This window comes from Malaclemys terrapin, chromosome 1, assembly GCF_027887155.1.
Source record: "Malaclemys terrapin pileata isolate rMalTer1 chromosome 1, rMalTer1.hap1, whole genome shotgun sequence".
Classification (NCBI taxonomy): Eukaryota; Metazoa; Chordata; order Testudines; family Emydidae; genus Malaclemys; species Malaclemys terrapin.
The window spans coordinates 109,941,867-109,958,128 of NC_071505.1; the positions used below are offsets into that span (position 1 = coordinate 109,941,867).

At 43.4% G+C, this 16,262-nt stretch overlaps 1 protein-coding gene across 5 annotated transcripts in view; it reads left to right on the forward strand.

Annotated features, from left to right (window-relative positions):
• The window catches only part of ERC1 (ELKS/RAB6-interacting/CAST family member 1), a 539,904-nt gene that overhangs the window by 117,898 nt on the left and 405,744 nt on the right, over window positions 1-16,262 (forward strand). For all 5 annotated transcript variants that reach the window (XM_054035177.1, XM_054035195.1, XM_054035205.1 and 2 more), the window contains exon 4: window positions 12,535-12,609. In XM_054035177.1, coding sequence (XP_053891152.1) covers window positions 12,535-12,609 — 75 coding nt within the window. The remainder of the gene's footprint in view (window positions 1-12,534; window positions 12,610-16,262) is intronic.

Here is a 16,262-nt window from a genome sequence, read left to right on the forward strand (position 1 = left end):
GTTAAGGGAAGCTGGTCGCCTGCCATATTTGCTATTCTTTCTGCACATTAGGATGGTTTGTTCCTGCTCCCTCAATAAGGCTTCTTTAAAATACAGCCAGATTTTCAAACAAGAAGCATTTTAGTACAACCCAATGCAATGTCGTGCATCTAGGAAAAAGAATGAAGGTCGTACCTACAGCTTGTACAGTATACTGTATCTAGGAAAGTATCAGTCTGAAAAGCAGGGTGGCTTGATTTAAACCAGTGATTTAAGTCAGCATGCAAGAAACCTTGATTTAAATAATTTATTTTTATCATATTTTGCATTTTTACTTTTTAGTTATTTTCCTAAAGAAAGGTTGATTGTCATTGGTAGGTAGCCATTAAAACATGCTGATTTTCAACTAAACTTTACACTAAATTTGGTGCTTCTCTTTGTTAACCAGGAGGATGCACTGTATCTATGCTCATTTCTTTAAGCAATTGTATAGCTTACATTTATTCAGATTCTTAACTATTACATTTTTATTAAGTTAGAAAATGGTGAATGATTAATTACTTAGTAAAAAAAGAAATTTATTTTTTACTTGTAATTTGTGTCAATCTGTATTTGGATGGAAATTAAAATGCACAAAAACAATATATTTTTTCTTAAATAAAACAGCTTTAAATATGCTGGGTACAGAAGAAACGCTTTTTAATGAACATTTTTATCACACACTTTTGCATTTAAAACTGGTTTATTAAACAAAGTAGTAGTTTATGTCAGCAGTGAATTGAACTGATTGTTTCTGGTCACCATAGCCTTCAGAATATTAGAACTAGAAGATTTCATTCTCTCACACCTATTTTTTTAATTCACATATTGGAAGAGGAAAACAAACTTTCCTAACTCCCATTTAGTTTATTAACTTTGAATGAACTAGTCACCGAGCTGAAATGCACTGGAATTTGTTCAAATATAAACTATTCTCTCTGCCCCTGCAGAAGAGGCTACTGCTGTCAAAAGCTAGATTAGCACTTAAACTCTGATTCCATGTGCTTAGCCAAGTGACTTCTATCAGTTCAGTCATTTAACTCTCATGTAAACTCGGCAGTAAACTTTTACTGCTTAATTATTTTTTCATATTTAATTTAAATTATTTAAATTATTATAATAAACTTAGGTCTGGGTGGCCACACAGTGCTGGGGTTAGAGGTTGTGCATTAAATAAGGCCTGGGTGGCCACACAGTGAATGAAATGGATAAAAAAAAAAATATTGAATAACTGTCCCTTCACTGAATGAGGTATTACTCCTGTGGAAAAAATCGAGTGAGATCATATAATCAAAGACTCCATCATATCACACATGCACAAGAGGGCTGAATTAAGATTGCTTGGGCCATTTAAATTCTGGCATGTCGTAACTTTTCAGTGCTTGACTTTTGCAACCTTACTGTTTTTAATTAGGTTGTTTGTGGTTTTTTTCTTTATGCAGTATATAAAGTGTGCATATTTTGATGGTATCCTTTCCCCTCATCTTTCATATGTTGGTTGTCAACTAAGGTTGTAGGATCTCGGCAGAGCAGGAACAGTCTATGTTTGGAAAGTACCTATCACATGGTAGCTGCTACTGCAATACAAATAACCTTAAGTTAGAACTAATATTTTTCATATTGAGCACTGGTACTGCTTCTTATTGAGGGCTATTTATATGACAGGTTATGACTTAAATTTCAACTGTTTTTGACATTTTTCTCATCAGAAAAGATGTGGTTGGAATTTGTCAACCCTTGGCTGTTCCATTGCACACCGGGAACACTTCATCACCCAATGATATTTTAGACACAGTATTGTTGTTAAACTATATTAATTGCTCATCTTGAAAATCAGCCTTAGGAATTAGTTATACTGATGTTTTCCTTCTAAGGAAGTGATGCTTTCTTGTCTACCTGCTTGGCACAATTTACATGCCATACACAGCTATTCCACTAATTTGATAGGGTTTTGTTTTTTTGAAAGTACATTTTGTTCATGATTTACTTAGTATATGAAAAACTGTCACACCTTTGACTCCTGGGTTATTCAGAGAGAAGCCATAGTGATATCTGTTTTCAAGTGGTTATTAAAAATCCTCTGAGTTGATGCATGATAGATCTCAGGAACCATATGTTACCTTGAAATAACATAGAACAGAAATGTTGATAATGGGGTCTTCAGATTAGCAAACCATGGTAGGACAAAATCCACAATGGCTGGAAGTTGAAGCTAGACATATACAGACTAGAAATAAGATGCACATTTGTAACAGTGAGGATAATTAACTGTTCGAACTACTTACCAAGTGTTTCCATCACTGGAAAATTTTAAATCGTTTGTTTTTTCTAGGGCTGTCAAGCGATTAATTTTTTTAATCGTGATTAATCGCACTGTTAATAATAGAATACCATTTATTTAAATATTTTTGGATCTTTTCTACATTTTCAAATATATTGCTTTCAATTACAACATAGATTACAAAGTGTACAGTGCTCACTTTATATTTTGATTACAAATATTTGCAGTGTAAAAAAAAGTGTTTTTCAATTCACCTAATACAAATACTGTAGTGCAATCTCTTTATCATGAAAGTTGAACTTACAAATGTAGAATTATGTACCAACAAAAACCTGTATTCAAAAAAAAAAAAAAAAAAACAGGTAAAACTTTAGAGCCTACAAGTCCACTCAGTCCTACTTCAACCAATTGCGGAGACAAACAAGTTTGCTTACAATTTGCAAAAGATAATGCTGCCTACTGCTTGTTTACAATGTCACCTGAAAGTAAGAACAGGTGTTCGCATGGCACTATTGTAGACGCCGTCACAAGATATTTACCTGCCAGATGCGCTAAAGATTTATATGTCCCTTTTTACTTCAACCACCATTCCAGAGGATATGCATCCAGGCTGATGGTGGGTTCTGCTCAATAAACCAGAGCAGACCGACGCATGTTCATTTTCATTATCTGAGTCAGATGCCACCAGCAGAAGGTTGATCTTCTCTTTTGGTCGTTCGGGTTCTATAGTTTCCAAATCTGAGTGTTGCTCTTTTAAGACTTCTGAAATCATGCTCCACACCTTGTCCCTCTCAGATTTTAGAAGGCACTTCAGATTCTTACACCTTGGGTCGAGTACTGTAGCTATCTTTAGAAATCTCACATTGGTACCTTTTTGTGTTTTGTCAAATCTGCAGTGAAAGTCTTCTTAAAATGAACAATATCCAGGCTGAAGTATAACGGGGCATACAAATGTTTAGCACAACTGGCACGTAAATACCTTGCAATTCTGGCTACAAAAGTGCCATGCAAATGCCTGTTCTTACTTTCAGGTGACATTGTAAATAAGAAGCAGGCAACATTATCTCCCGTAAATGTAAACCAACTTGTTTGTCTCAGCAATTGGCCGAACAAGAAGTAGGACTGAGTTGGCTTGTAGGCTGTAAACTTTTACATGGTTTTGTTTTCGCGTGCAGTTATGTAACAAACAAAAAAAAACACATTTGTAAGTTACACTTCAGGATAAAGTGACTGCACTACAGTACTTGTATGAGGTGAATTGAAAAATACTATTTCTTTTGTTCATCATTTTTACAGTGCAAATATTTGTAATAAAAATAATATAAAGTGAGCAGTGTATACTTTGTATTCTGTGTAGTAACAGAAATCAATATATTTGAAAATGAGGAAAAACATCCAAAATATTTAATAAATTTCAATTGGTATTCTATTGTTTAACAGTGTGATTAATCACGATTAATTTTTTTGAATTAATTGGGTGAGTTAACTGCAATTAACCAACAGCTCTAGTTTTTTTTAAAAAGATATATGCTCTAGCTCAACCACAGTTATTGGACTTGAAGCAGTAATTAATTATGGGAAAACCTATGGACTCTGTTATCCAGGAGGTCAGACTAATACCAGATGGGACTTTGGGTTCATCTAATGTCTGACTTCGCATAAATCGTTATGTGGAAAACCTCAGTACAACATGTATTCCTTCAGAACACAGTTTCCTTACATTTATTTTTAGTTTATGGAGTTAACATTTGTTAGAAGTATTATTAGGAATTAGTAAAAAGACATTCTATTTGATTTTAGTAGGTACGTATAGTATAATAACACTGTGTGTCTCCAAGCTGAAGACTTAGTGCATCAGGAACTACATCCACCTTTCTCCTGAATGAGTGCATCCACAAGGGGGTTTACCATGTTTACTTTTATGCACATGGACTTTATAGCTTTACTTGATTTACCTGAACTTTCCTGAGTGTCCCTGTGTAAACTTGTGAGGCTCTGAGATGTACACATCTCACCTAGCTCTAATCTGTCTGGACTTCAGTAAAGCATTTGACATGGTATCTCATGGGAAATTTAGAGAAGGTGGACAAGATAGGGATTAATACAGGAATTGTTAGTTGGGTAAGGATGGAAATCAAACTGGAACAGGTACAGAGAAGGGGTAACAGATTAAGGGGAATGGAGAGCCTGTTTTAGGAGAGGAGACTAAGAGAGCTTGGCTTGTGTTTAGCCTTAGCAGCATGAAGGCTAAGAGACGCTATGATTGCTCTCTCTAAATACATCAGAGGGGTAAATACCATGGAAGGAGAACAGCTATTTAAGATAAAGGACAAAGTTGACACCGACATGACTAAATTTAGGCTGGAAATTTGAAGAAGGTTTCTATCCATCAGAGGAATGAGAGTCTGGAACAGTTTCCCCTAGGAGTAGTGAGGGCAAACAACCTAACTATAATTTTTAGATGGAACTTGATAAATTTTATGTAAGGGTTATATGTGATTACTTTGTATACTGGGGACTGAACTTTGTTCTAGGAAGTCCCTTCCAGTCCTATGCTCTTATTCAACCTTAATTTGTCCCCTTGTGCATATGTATTATGATACAGTCTCTAATTACCTGATCGCATACTGTTTTTTTCCCCACAGGATGTCTCTACCCCATTTGTTTATCAAGATGGCTAGTACTTGGGTATGAGGCATCTGTTCAATATTTCTTTCTGTCTTCATCTCAGTGTGTGGTCCTATGTCTTGTTTACTGCACACCATCCAAACTCTGATTGTATATGAAATTATACATTTACATTGATGTTTAGTGGTGCTTGTCCACTGTAGCATCTGAGTGCATCACAAATATTTAATGAATTTATCTTCATAATGCCTGAGAAAGATAAGAGCATTATCCCCATTTTATAGATGAGGAGACAAAGACAAATACAAAGTGAGTATCCTGATGGCACACAGTGAAAATGACAGAGTGTAGTGAGGCGGCCTGGGCCCCGACGGCCCCTGAGGGAGAGGAGCCTGAATTGGCACCCAAGTGGGCGGAGCCACCGCCACCTGTTCCCGCCCCCCGGAAGTCAAGGGGCGGGACAGGAAGTATAAGAGCCAGGCCCCAGCCCTCAGTTAGAGCCCAGCAGCCGGAGAGGCCAGACGTGCCGGTGCGAGCTCCGGCGAGATCAAGGCTTCCCAGAGCCAGGTACCCGGACACGGACGGACCGAGCTGCCCCAGAGCCAGATACCCGGACACCGACCGACCGGACCTCCCCAGAGCCAGGTACCCCGACGCGGATTGGCCAAGCCTTCCCCAAGCAAGGTACCCCGAGGTAGACTGGCCACCCTTGCCCCGAGCACGGTACCCCGAGGAGGGGCCCGAGCGCCCCCCTGACCGGAGACCGGAGGAGCAACCCGACCCGGACGACCCTCTGCGAAGTGAGGAACCCATGGTGTGGGACCCCGTTGCCGAGCCCAGCGGGGAGCAGGTACAAATGGAGGAGGAAATGGAAATCAGCCCGGGGGTAGCTGACCCCAGTCTAGCTACAACAGAGAGCGAACCCATGTTGGTGTGTTGCGGTCAGGACCCCACCAACACAGCGGCAGACTGACTGCCGCTCTTAGGGCCCCGGGCTGGGACACAGTGGAGTGGGTGGGCCTGTGTCCCCCCTGCCACCCCACTTAACGGGTGGCAGTCTCCCCCTCCAGCCAGCGCTCTGGCACCGCCACTGAGCTATTGCTTGCTGCCCTGAACGAGTGCTTGTTGCCCCACCCTGACTGAGGGTCTGGGGCGTCCCGAGTTTGTCCGTGCTCAGCTCCTGATACCCAGACCTGAACCCGAACCCCTGAACTATTGTTTGTTGCCCCGCCCTGACTGAGGGCCTGGGCCTACTAACTTTGTCTGGGCTCAGCCTGAAGGAAGGTCCTGAGCCCCTGAACTATTGTTTGTTGCCCCGCCCTGACTGAGGGCCTGGGGCTACTAACCCTGCCTGGGCTCAGCCTGAAGGAAGGTCCTGAGCCCCTGGACTATTGTGTGCTGCCCCGCCCTGACTGAGGGCCGGGCCTGAACCCCTGACTTTACTGCTCAGCCTGAAGGAAGGTTCTGAGCCCCCTGGACTATTGTGTGCTGCCCCGCCCTGATTGAGGGCCGGGCCTGAACCCCTGACTTTACTGCTCAGCCTGAAGGAAGGTCCTGAGCCCCCTGGACTATTGTTTGTTGCCCCGCCCTGATTGAGGGCCGGGCCTGAACCCCTGACTTTACTGCTCAGCCTGAAGGAAGGTTCTGAGCCCCCTGGACTATTGTGTGCTGCCCCGCCCTGATTGAGGGCCGGGCCTGAACTCCTGACTTTACTGCTCAGCCTGAAGGAAGGTTCTGAGCGCCCTGGACTATTGGGGGTTGCCCTCCCCTGAATAAGGGCCTGGGACGTCCTGAGTTTGTCAGGGCGCAGCTCCGGATCCACGGAGCTGAGCGCCCGAACTACTGTTTATTGCCCCGCCCTGAGCTAGCGCGGGGGCTTGACTGACTTTGTAATCCCCAGCTCCGGCAGTGAGGACCGGAGCCCGGGCCTGAGTTACTGCCGGACCCTGACGGAGAGCAGGAGCTCATTGCAGAGGCCGTGTACCTTTGGCCTAGTCCCTGCCAGAGGGGCGGAACCCTGAGACCGATCCAGGCCGTGTAGTGAGGCGGCCTGGCCCCCGACGGCCCCTGAGAGGGCCCGACCCCCGCACCGGACGTTTACACAGAGCCAGAATTAAAATTCAAGACTTCCAGTCATGGGCTTATTCCACCAGACCATACTGCCTTACTAGCGGACGTGCTGAGCATTCAGAGCTTCCATTGACTTCAGTTGCAGTTGAGAGTGCTCAGCACTTTGCAAGTTAGGTCTCCGGCGTCTCAAACTGGACAACCAGAGAATAAGGAACGCACAATTTTGGCTTGTGAGTTGCCCAGTGTCTCATAAAATGTCAGTGGTGGAGGCAGGGTAAGAACAGATTTCTCCTGTGTGGCACTCACCCCCCTTAATAGTAAATTGCAACTTCCTGGTATTATCAGTGGGGTGCAAACCATGAATCTTCAACACTGCAGCACATACTTCTACCATTTGAGCGACAGGACTTAGCCTTCTCCTGCTGGCTGACATAATTATCCTCTGTGAACTATTCATCAGAAATAGTATGTGATCGGTGTATCAGTATTCCCCTTTAACAGACAGCATATCCAAGGACAAAGATAGGGCAGGCTCTTTCCGTGAGTCAATGTGGCTAAGACCATGGTATTTGGGTTTGATATATTAAAGAGCTGAGTTCTGTTCTCTAACTATATAACCGCTCAGTGGAATATAAGACATTGCTTAATAAAGGTCGTGAAAGGATACAGAATTAACAACAGGCAGCAGAAGTGCAGTTTAGAACTCATGCTCTCCTGGTTCCCTATTATTAATTTATTATTTGCCTTTTCTCTGATCCATGGTTTCTTGCCACACCCTTGGCGGGGAAGCTAGAGATGGTGCTTCTGGCCACTGTGCTGTCTTGGAGCCCATCCTATCCATCTCTGTCAGTTCACTGCTGCAACAGCAGCAGCTAGATTGAGTCTCTGCTCCTGGGGGCTCCCAGTGCAATCGATGCTGCAGCTGGGGCAGGGGAGCAAAATTAAGCATTAATATCACACTCCAGAGATGGGAAATGGTGATTTTCAACACCTTATAGCTCAACCAAATTGGAGTGGAATTTCATAGGCTAAGCAAAAGCCTTCTCTATGCTGGTGGGAATTTTTCCTGTGCTAAAGAACAAAGTCCTATTGCAAACAATGTAGGGTGTTAAAGGCTGATTGATATAATAGAATATCAAGGTTGGAAGGGACCTCAGGGGGTCATCTAGTCCAACCCCCTGCTCAAAGAAGGGCCAATCCCCAGTCAGATTTTTTTACCCCAGTTCCCTAAATGGCCCCCTCAAGGATTGAGCTCACAACCCTGGGTTTAGCAGGCCAATGCTCAAACCACTGAACTATCCTCCCCCTTCTCAAATAAAGGTTGCAAGATTTAAAGATAAAGGTTGCTATCAGAACCCCCTAAAAGAAATTGCTTTTATGGTGCGTTATATCTGTTTCCTGCCATTCAGTCATTGTTGTCTTTATATTCTTGGGGCAGGGTCTGTCTTTGCATATTTGGAAAGTACTTAGTACTACTGAATAAAAATAACATTCTGTACAATACAATTTTGGCAGAATCTCTATATTTGCCCTTTGCTCTTCCAGGTCTCCCTCTTTCATTGAACATCTTGGAAAGATTTTTTTTTTTCTTTTGTAACAAGTTACTGTATTTCTTCTTAACAATAATACAGGAAACAGACTTGTAAGTTGTGTGCCAGAGGCAGTTAGGGAAAATTCTTGTAGCTCAGAACAGGACACTTGGCATTAATGGGGTCTTTCTGCGTGCTCAAAATTGCAGAGAATTCTCTTCAATACTCTTCCCTCTTTCCCCTACATACATGTTTGAGAACTAGGAAAGTCAAAGAAAGAGTAAAAGGTACCGGAGTACTTGTGGCAACTTAGAGACTAACAAATTTATTTCTGCATAAGCTTTCGTGGGCTACAGCCCACTTCATCTGATGCATAGAGTGAAACACACAGACAGAAGATATTTATACATACAGAGAACATGAAAAGGGGAAGTACGCGTACCAATTGTAAGAGGCCAATCAATTGAGATGAGCTATCAATAGCAGCAGAAGAAAAAACTTTGAAGTGATGATCGAGATGACCCATAGAAGGTGTGAGGAGAACTTAACATGGGGGGGAAAAATATTCAATTAGTGTAATGACCCAACCATTCCCAGTCTCTGTTTAGACCAAAGTTAATTGTATCTAATTTGTATATTAATTTGAGTTCAGCAGTCTCTCTTTGGAGTCTGTTTTTGAAGTTTTTTTGTTGCAAAACTGACCTTCAAGTCCCTCACTGAGAGGTTGACGTGTTCTCCCACTGGTTTTTGAATGTTATGATTCCTGATGTCAGATTTGTGTCCATTTATTCTTTTGCGTAGAGACTGTCCGGTTTGGCCAATGTACATGGCAGAGGGGCATTGCTGGCACATGATGGCATATATCACGTTGGTAGATGTGCAGGTGAACGAGCCCCTGATTTTGTGGCTGATGTGATTAGGTCCTATGATGATGTCACTTGAATAGATATGTGGACAGAGCTGCCATCGGGCTTTGTTGCAAGGATAGGTTCCTGGGTTAGTGTTTTTGTTGTATGGTGTGCGGTTGCTGGTGAGTCTTTGCTTAAGGTTGGGAGGCTGTCTGTAAGCGAGGACTGGTCTGTCTCCCAAGATCTGTGAGAGTGAGGTATCATCTTTCAGGATAGGTTGTAGATCTTTGATGATGTGCTGGAGAGGTTTCAGTTGGGGGCTGAAGGTGGCGGCTAGAGGCGTTCTGTTATTTTCTTTGTTGGGCCTGCCCTGTAGTAGGTGGCTTCTGGGTACTCTTCTGGCTCTGTCAATCTGTGTTTTCACTTCAGCAGGTGGGTATTGTAGTTTTAAGAACGCTTGATAGAGATCTTGTAGGTGTTTATCTCTGTCTGAGGGATTGGAGCAAATGCGGTTGTATCTTCGAGCTTGGCTGTAGACAATGGATCGTGTGGTGTGTCCTGGATGGAAGCTGGAGGCATGTAGGTAAGTGTAGCGGTCAGTAGGTTTCCGGTATAGGGTGGTGTTTATGTGACCATCGCTGATTAGCACAGTAGTGTCTAGGAAATGGACTGCTTGTGTCGATTGGTCTAGGCTGAGGTTGATGGTGGGATGGAAATTGTTAAAATCATGGTGGAATTCATCAAGGGCTTCTTTTCCATGGGTCCAGATGATGAAGATATCATCAATATAGCGCAAGTAGAGTAGGGGCGTTAGGGGACAAGAGCTAAGGAAGTGTTGTTCTAAGTCAGCCATAAAGATGTTGGCATACTGTGGGGCCATGTGGGTACCCATAGCAGTGCCGCTGACTTGAAGGTATATATTGTCCCCAAATGTGAAATAGTTGTGGGTGAGGACAAAGTCACAAAGTTCAGTCACCAGGTTTGCCGTGATGGTATTGGGGATGCTATTCCTGATGGCTTGTAGTCCATCTTTGTGTGGAATGTTGGTGTAGAGGGCTTCTACATCCATAGTGGCCAGGATGGTGTTTTCTGGAAGATAATGATAAATTACATGGAATTCAAACCCTGTTCTCTTCACCTTCCATTAAACATGTTTTCACTCTTGATGGAGTTGTAAACACGGGCTTTAAATTCAGTGAGTATTTTTAAAGATGTAAACTGGGGCCTCTTGTTTCAGACAGTATTTACTCAAAGCCACTTAACAGATATTTATGGAATTTAAACTGGTATTGTTGTGTGGCTTTTCTTCTGTGTGGCCTCAGTGAAAACATTGACAAGGGACTCTCTGTTTCACTGTCAAATCTGAGAGTAGCATGTGTATTTTTAGAGATTTTTCTGGCTTAAACCCTATGTGTACTTGTTTATTTGCTAGCTGACTATTACTAATAGGTTTTCAGTTTAGACTGACATTTATCTGTAAAGATAGCATCTCAGAAAATACACAAATTATATATAGAGAGAGAGAGAGAAAGAGAGAGAGAGAGAGAGATTGTTGGCTGTATCGTCATCACATACAAGTATAAACATCTAGAAAGTTCTGTGTTTTAAAGGCAAGAAATGGAATGGCCTAGAGGTTTAGAGACCTGAATTCCAGATTGCTAAATCTTGCTCTGATACAGGCTCCCATTGTGGTCTTTGTCAAATCAGTTCACCATTCTGCCTCAGTTACCCTATCAGCAGGTACTTACCTACCTGACAGAGTTTCAAATAATCTTTGCATATCTTTTGAAAGCACTATATAAATCAGCTTTGCAAATTCTGCTTGCTTGTTTCAGGACCGGCTCCAGGGTTTTTGCCGCCCCAAGCGGTGGGGCGGGCGGGGGGGGAGCCGCAGTCGCGATCGGTGGCACTCCAGCGGCAGCTCCACTGCGCCACTTTCTTCTTCGGCGGGAATTCGGCGGCAGGTGATTCCCTCCGAGAGGGACCCGCTGCCGAACAGCCCGACGTGCTGCCCCTTCCCCTTGGCCGCCCCAAGCACCGGCTTATTGGGCTGGTGTCTGGAGCCGGCCCTGCTTGTTTATATGGGGGCAAAAAACCTTTTTGACTAGCAAATAAAATACTATCTTTTTCATTACCATTTTTATGGAAAGGGTGAGTGAATATTCTTTTTTGTCTGGGCCGGGAAATCTAAATTGTTATATTAGGTAAAGTGCAATAACAATTTAGATTTGTGTGCACCATAGCACAGTGAACTTTGGGCATGGCAATGTTTTGGTTGCCTACATTTCTCTCGTATTTAATATCATAGTGTGTGACATAAGGGTGATACATACATTTAACATCTAAAGGCCTGCTCTTCATTTTTGAAGATGAATACAGAGAAGAGGGACAGATACACTATAACAGATCTGTTTTTTCTCCAGCTACCTATTTGTATCCTGCAGCAACTTGGAAAGTGCTATAGAGCAGTTCAGCTTGTTGCCATTTATATTCTCTAGTCAGCTCTCTGGAACGCTCTAGCAACCTGAGTGCATGCCCTTTACATATCTACAGAAATATCACACAGGTATTTGTCATCCTCCCCTTTGCACATTGTGAGCCTCTGGAGCAACTTGCTATCCAATCATGTTTTTTCAGCTACTTTCAGTCTCTGTGCAGGGAGATTTTCATCATAGGTAACTAGGTGGTTGCTACTCTGGGGGTGGAAAATATGGAAAGGAGCATTATCAACACAGATGCTCACAACAGCATGTTTAATAAAAACAGCAATAAGCTGGTTTATGTTTATCTTCTTTAAAATAGTTCTATCTTCTATGTGAAGACAATTGCCTTTAAAAAACGGAGGATTCACTCACCAGCAAGGTAGTGGAGATTTTGAGTACGTCAGTTTTACAGTTTATTTTGGATATTTTTATTTTGGTGGTCAAAGACCAAGTTTCTATTGTGCCTGTGTAACTGAGTTAGAGTTCTGTTCACTGGACTGCAGCCTGTCCTCTATGATGTGAAAGGACGATTGAAGGGTTGGAAACATCAGAGGACTGTAGAAGGGTAGAATTCTGCTGCATTAGAAAGAGAAGGTTCTGATAACTTTCCCTGGAGTCCGTGGGGTGAAGTGAAATATCATTGTTTTCACTCTTTCCTCCTTGTTCTTCTGTTATAGGAGATGCATCGTCGGTTTGAAAATGCCCCTGACTCAGCCAAGACAAAAGCTCTACAAACTGTTATTGAAATGAAGGTAAGAGAGTCCACACTGGCAGATGGGGATCCTATTCTTTTGAACGGTATATGAAGTCTTTCAGATAGCATAAAGCATGAGAAGTCTGACAGCAGATACAATACATAGTCCAGTATTACTAATGAAAAAAAATTTGGAGATTTTCATTGATCAGGCAGGTTAGAGAACTAGTTCATTGCATGATAGAAGTCTGCTTTTCATCTACCTAAAGTGTTATTTATAGTTTACAGCCAATAATCCATTGTATTATAAGGACAGTATGAGGAGATAAGTGGGTGCCTTTTAATGGTAGTGTGAATACTTTCCCATCACAGTATTTTCTGAACTTTTGAAAGGGTATTGGTGGCACCCAGAGTGCAAAGCAACATTAGATATTTGCATTCCAAAACACCTTATGTGAAGCAGGTGATTCAGTCAGAAAGGTGCATCAATACCACCTTCATCCTGAATTATAGCTAGATACAGTTTTGTGGTTTAGTCTTTAAACTAGTGATGCAGGATTTAGAGCAACATAGACAACTTGTAGGAGCCTGTTGCGGGGTAGATTCCCCCCTTTGGTGGGGTGTCAGGTCATGTGTGGTCAAAAGAAAGGTCAGAGGCGGTCCCACAGCCAGTTAGGTCCTATGCTGATGACCCTTACTATAAAATGTGGTCATATTGCCTAGTGACTGGAGTTAATAAAGTCGCGCTTCCACAAAGGGTTGCGTGGCCAATGGCTAGAGTCAATAGAGTGACCCTTTCGTTCAGGGCAGCGTAACCTAATGGCTGGAGTCAATAAAGCAGCCCTTCCTCTCAGGGCAGTGTGGCCGGTGGGGGTGAGGGGCGCCACCTATGTGTGTGGTATCCAGGGTACGGGGACTTGAAAATCCTACTACTACAGGCCCTCTCTGCTCCTCCAAGTCATAGTCTCGGGCCCTGCGGGGTGCTCACCACCGAGTCAGTGGGGATACTCCCGAAACACGGTGACTGGTTCCTCGGGTCACTCAAAGGAGGAAAGTCTAAGTCCCCTGGGCTGCTTCTTACCCTTTCTCTCTTGGCGATGTTCCCCGGTTCCCCCAGGTTTCTGGGGTCCTCAAGTGGTGTACCCTTCTGCTGGTGTGGTCTCTTTTCTGGGTTCATCAGGCAGACTGGTGTCTGTCTGGAACTCTGTTTGCCATGGCTTTGTAGTTGGGACCTGTAGCCACTCCCTGGTGAGAATCTGCATCCTCCCCCTTCAGCAGCCTGCCCAGATTCAGCTGGGCTGCTTCCTTTTACACTCTGCCTTCAGGCTGAGCATGCCCACCAGAGTCAGAGGGGTAGGGCTTCCTTGGCCTGCAAAGAACATTTAACCCTTTCAGGGGTGGTGCGGGGCAGGTACACACCATCACAGATCCCAAGGACCACAAGTGGATTGCATATATATTTACACAACTTCATGTAGCTGTATGCCAGATTGTATGTTCCATAATGTGCATGAAACATGTAATATTAATAAATACTTTCTCTTCTTACTCATCTTTGCATTCACACTCTTCCTTTTCACCACTTCTCACTCTTGTTCTCCAAATATTAACTTTCTCTATAGCCATTTCTCTCCTTTCCATTCTGGAGTCTCCCAATTCTTTCCCCATGTTTCCTAACAGGCCAGCCAGTTTTCCTTTTGAAAACAAATAGCTGGTCTTTTTCCCGTTCTATCTCAGATTGTTAGCTGCAATGCATGCCTCAATAACCCCCTTTTTACACTTGAGATATGCACGAATCAAATTCTATTTCATATATTATGCAAGAGATCAGACTGCATGATCATAATCCCTTCTGGCCGTCTCAATCTATGCATCTAGGTGGGGAAAATAACAAGTAAAAGAAGTATGTGGTGAGCATAGGATAGAAAGGGGGGTAGCATCAAACCCTACAGTTTTTCCAGGGAATGCGTTTGCTAGTAGTCCCTGGAGAAACAGAGTAGAACAAACATGTCTGCTTTTAGAGGATGCATTTTATAAATTAATAGGCATGTGTGTAATAGTGAGCATAAGTGCTTTGTGTTCTGTGTGCATCAATTTCTTTTCAAGTTATTGTATGTGTCCATTCCATTTCAGGTGTGTGCATGTCCTATGCATTGTTGTCAGAGATTTTTCCCTCAGCTGTAGCCCATCGAGGCAGTGCATGTGCCCTCTGCTGCCTCGTGCTGCTGCACAATAGTATAAAGGGCACCCCCAATGCCTCATAGGTCCTTCTGACTGCCCATGATGGTTGTTGAAGAGTGAGATCATGCTATTGCAAGTCTTTTCCTCATTTTGTGTTTTATATATAGTTGGTACTCATTTTAGTACATTAGTAGACATAATGTTAGGTACTGTAATTACAAAAGTAAGTTTCTTTTTAAAATGTTTTTTTAAACACTTCAGTTTCTGTTCATGGGTGATTGGTGCTGGCGCATGCCTAGATTATCGGGCTTCAAGCCCTGCCATTCTTGTAAAAAAAAAATCTATGCCAGTGAGTGACTCGCACTCCGGTTGCCTGAAGTGTCTTGGGGATACTCACATTCACAATTAATGCCAAATTTTCAGGAATTTTAAACCAAGGACCAAGAAGGACAGGGAGGCCAGGCTTACGTTTCTGCGATGGAGGCAGTCCTGTGCACACTCTTGGAGCCTTCCCGCTCAGAGTAGGTACCGAACACATTGGAATCCATTGGAAGTGCTCCTCCTGGTCTTGCTGATCCTCATGGCCATTCTCCCTCCCGGGTACTGAGGAAGAGGCAGCAGAAGATGGTGTCTAAGGACAAAGTATCTGGGAGATCAAGGTTCCCTGGTTCAAATTCCAGCGGCAAGAATGTGGACAAAGACACTGTGTTCAAGGCCAAGGCACTCTCTGAAGCAGTCAACTGCTCAGGCAGGACTGTTGGCACTGGCCCCGGCCCTGGCCCATTGAGACTGGCCAGTAAGTGGCTCCTTCTAGTGCAACGGTGCTGCCCTTGATGTCTCAGCACTAGGAGACTTTCCCAATACTGTTGACTCCAGAGGCTTATACAGTGGCTAGGGATCCTTCTGAGTCTCTCGGTACCAGTTTCACTGGCCATGCAAGTTCCTTCTTACCACCTGTGACGGTTGCTGGAACGACCCCTCTTGCTGTAGCATGGCTTCTTTCCCAGTGGCTTGGACTTTCTCTCTTAATATTTTATATAGTATTGTAGTTCGTGTATATAGTTCTTAGTTAGAATTCGTGTATACAGTAATGTTAGTAGTTGTCCCCGTTGTCAAGGGAATTTTCGCCCCAGGTGCTGGGCATACCTCAGTCCCCGGGCTTCAAGCCGTGTGCCTCGTGCAGCAAGCTGATGCCATTTAATGACTCTCACACTAGCTGTCTAAAGTGTCTGGGGGAGTCCATGTTAAAGAGAAGTGCCAGATCTGCCAGGATTTCAAACCCCGCACTAGAGAAGATAGAGACATTCAGCTGAAGGCCATTCTTATGGGGGCAGCCCTCAGATCAGCCTTGGAGCCGAATCGACACTGAGCACTTCGAAACCGGTGCATAGTGCTCCCCTGGCACCATGCTCTTCCTGGCACTGCTCTCCATTCCCATTGTCAAGGAAGAGGCATAAAAAACACACCAAGAGGGCATTCTCTGGTGCAGGGAATAGACAAGTGGGGTGCAATTAGCATAGTGAGATCTGT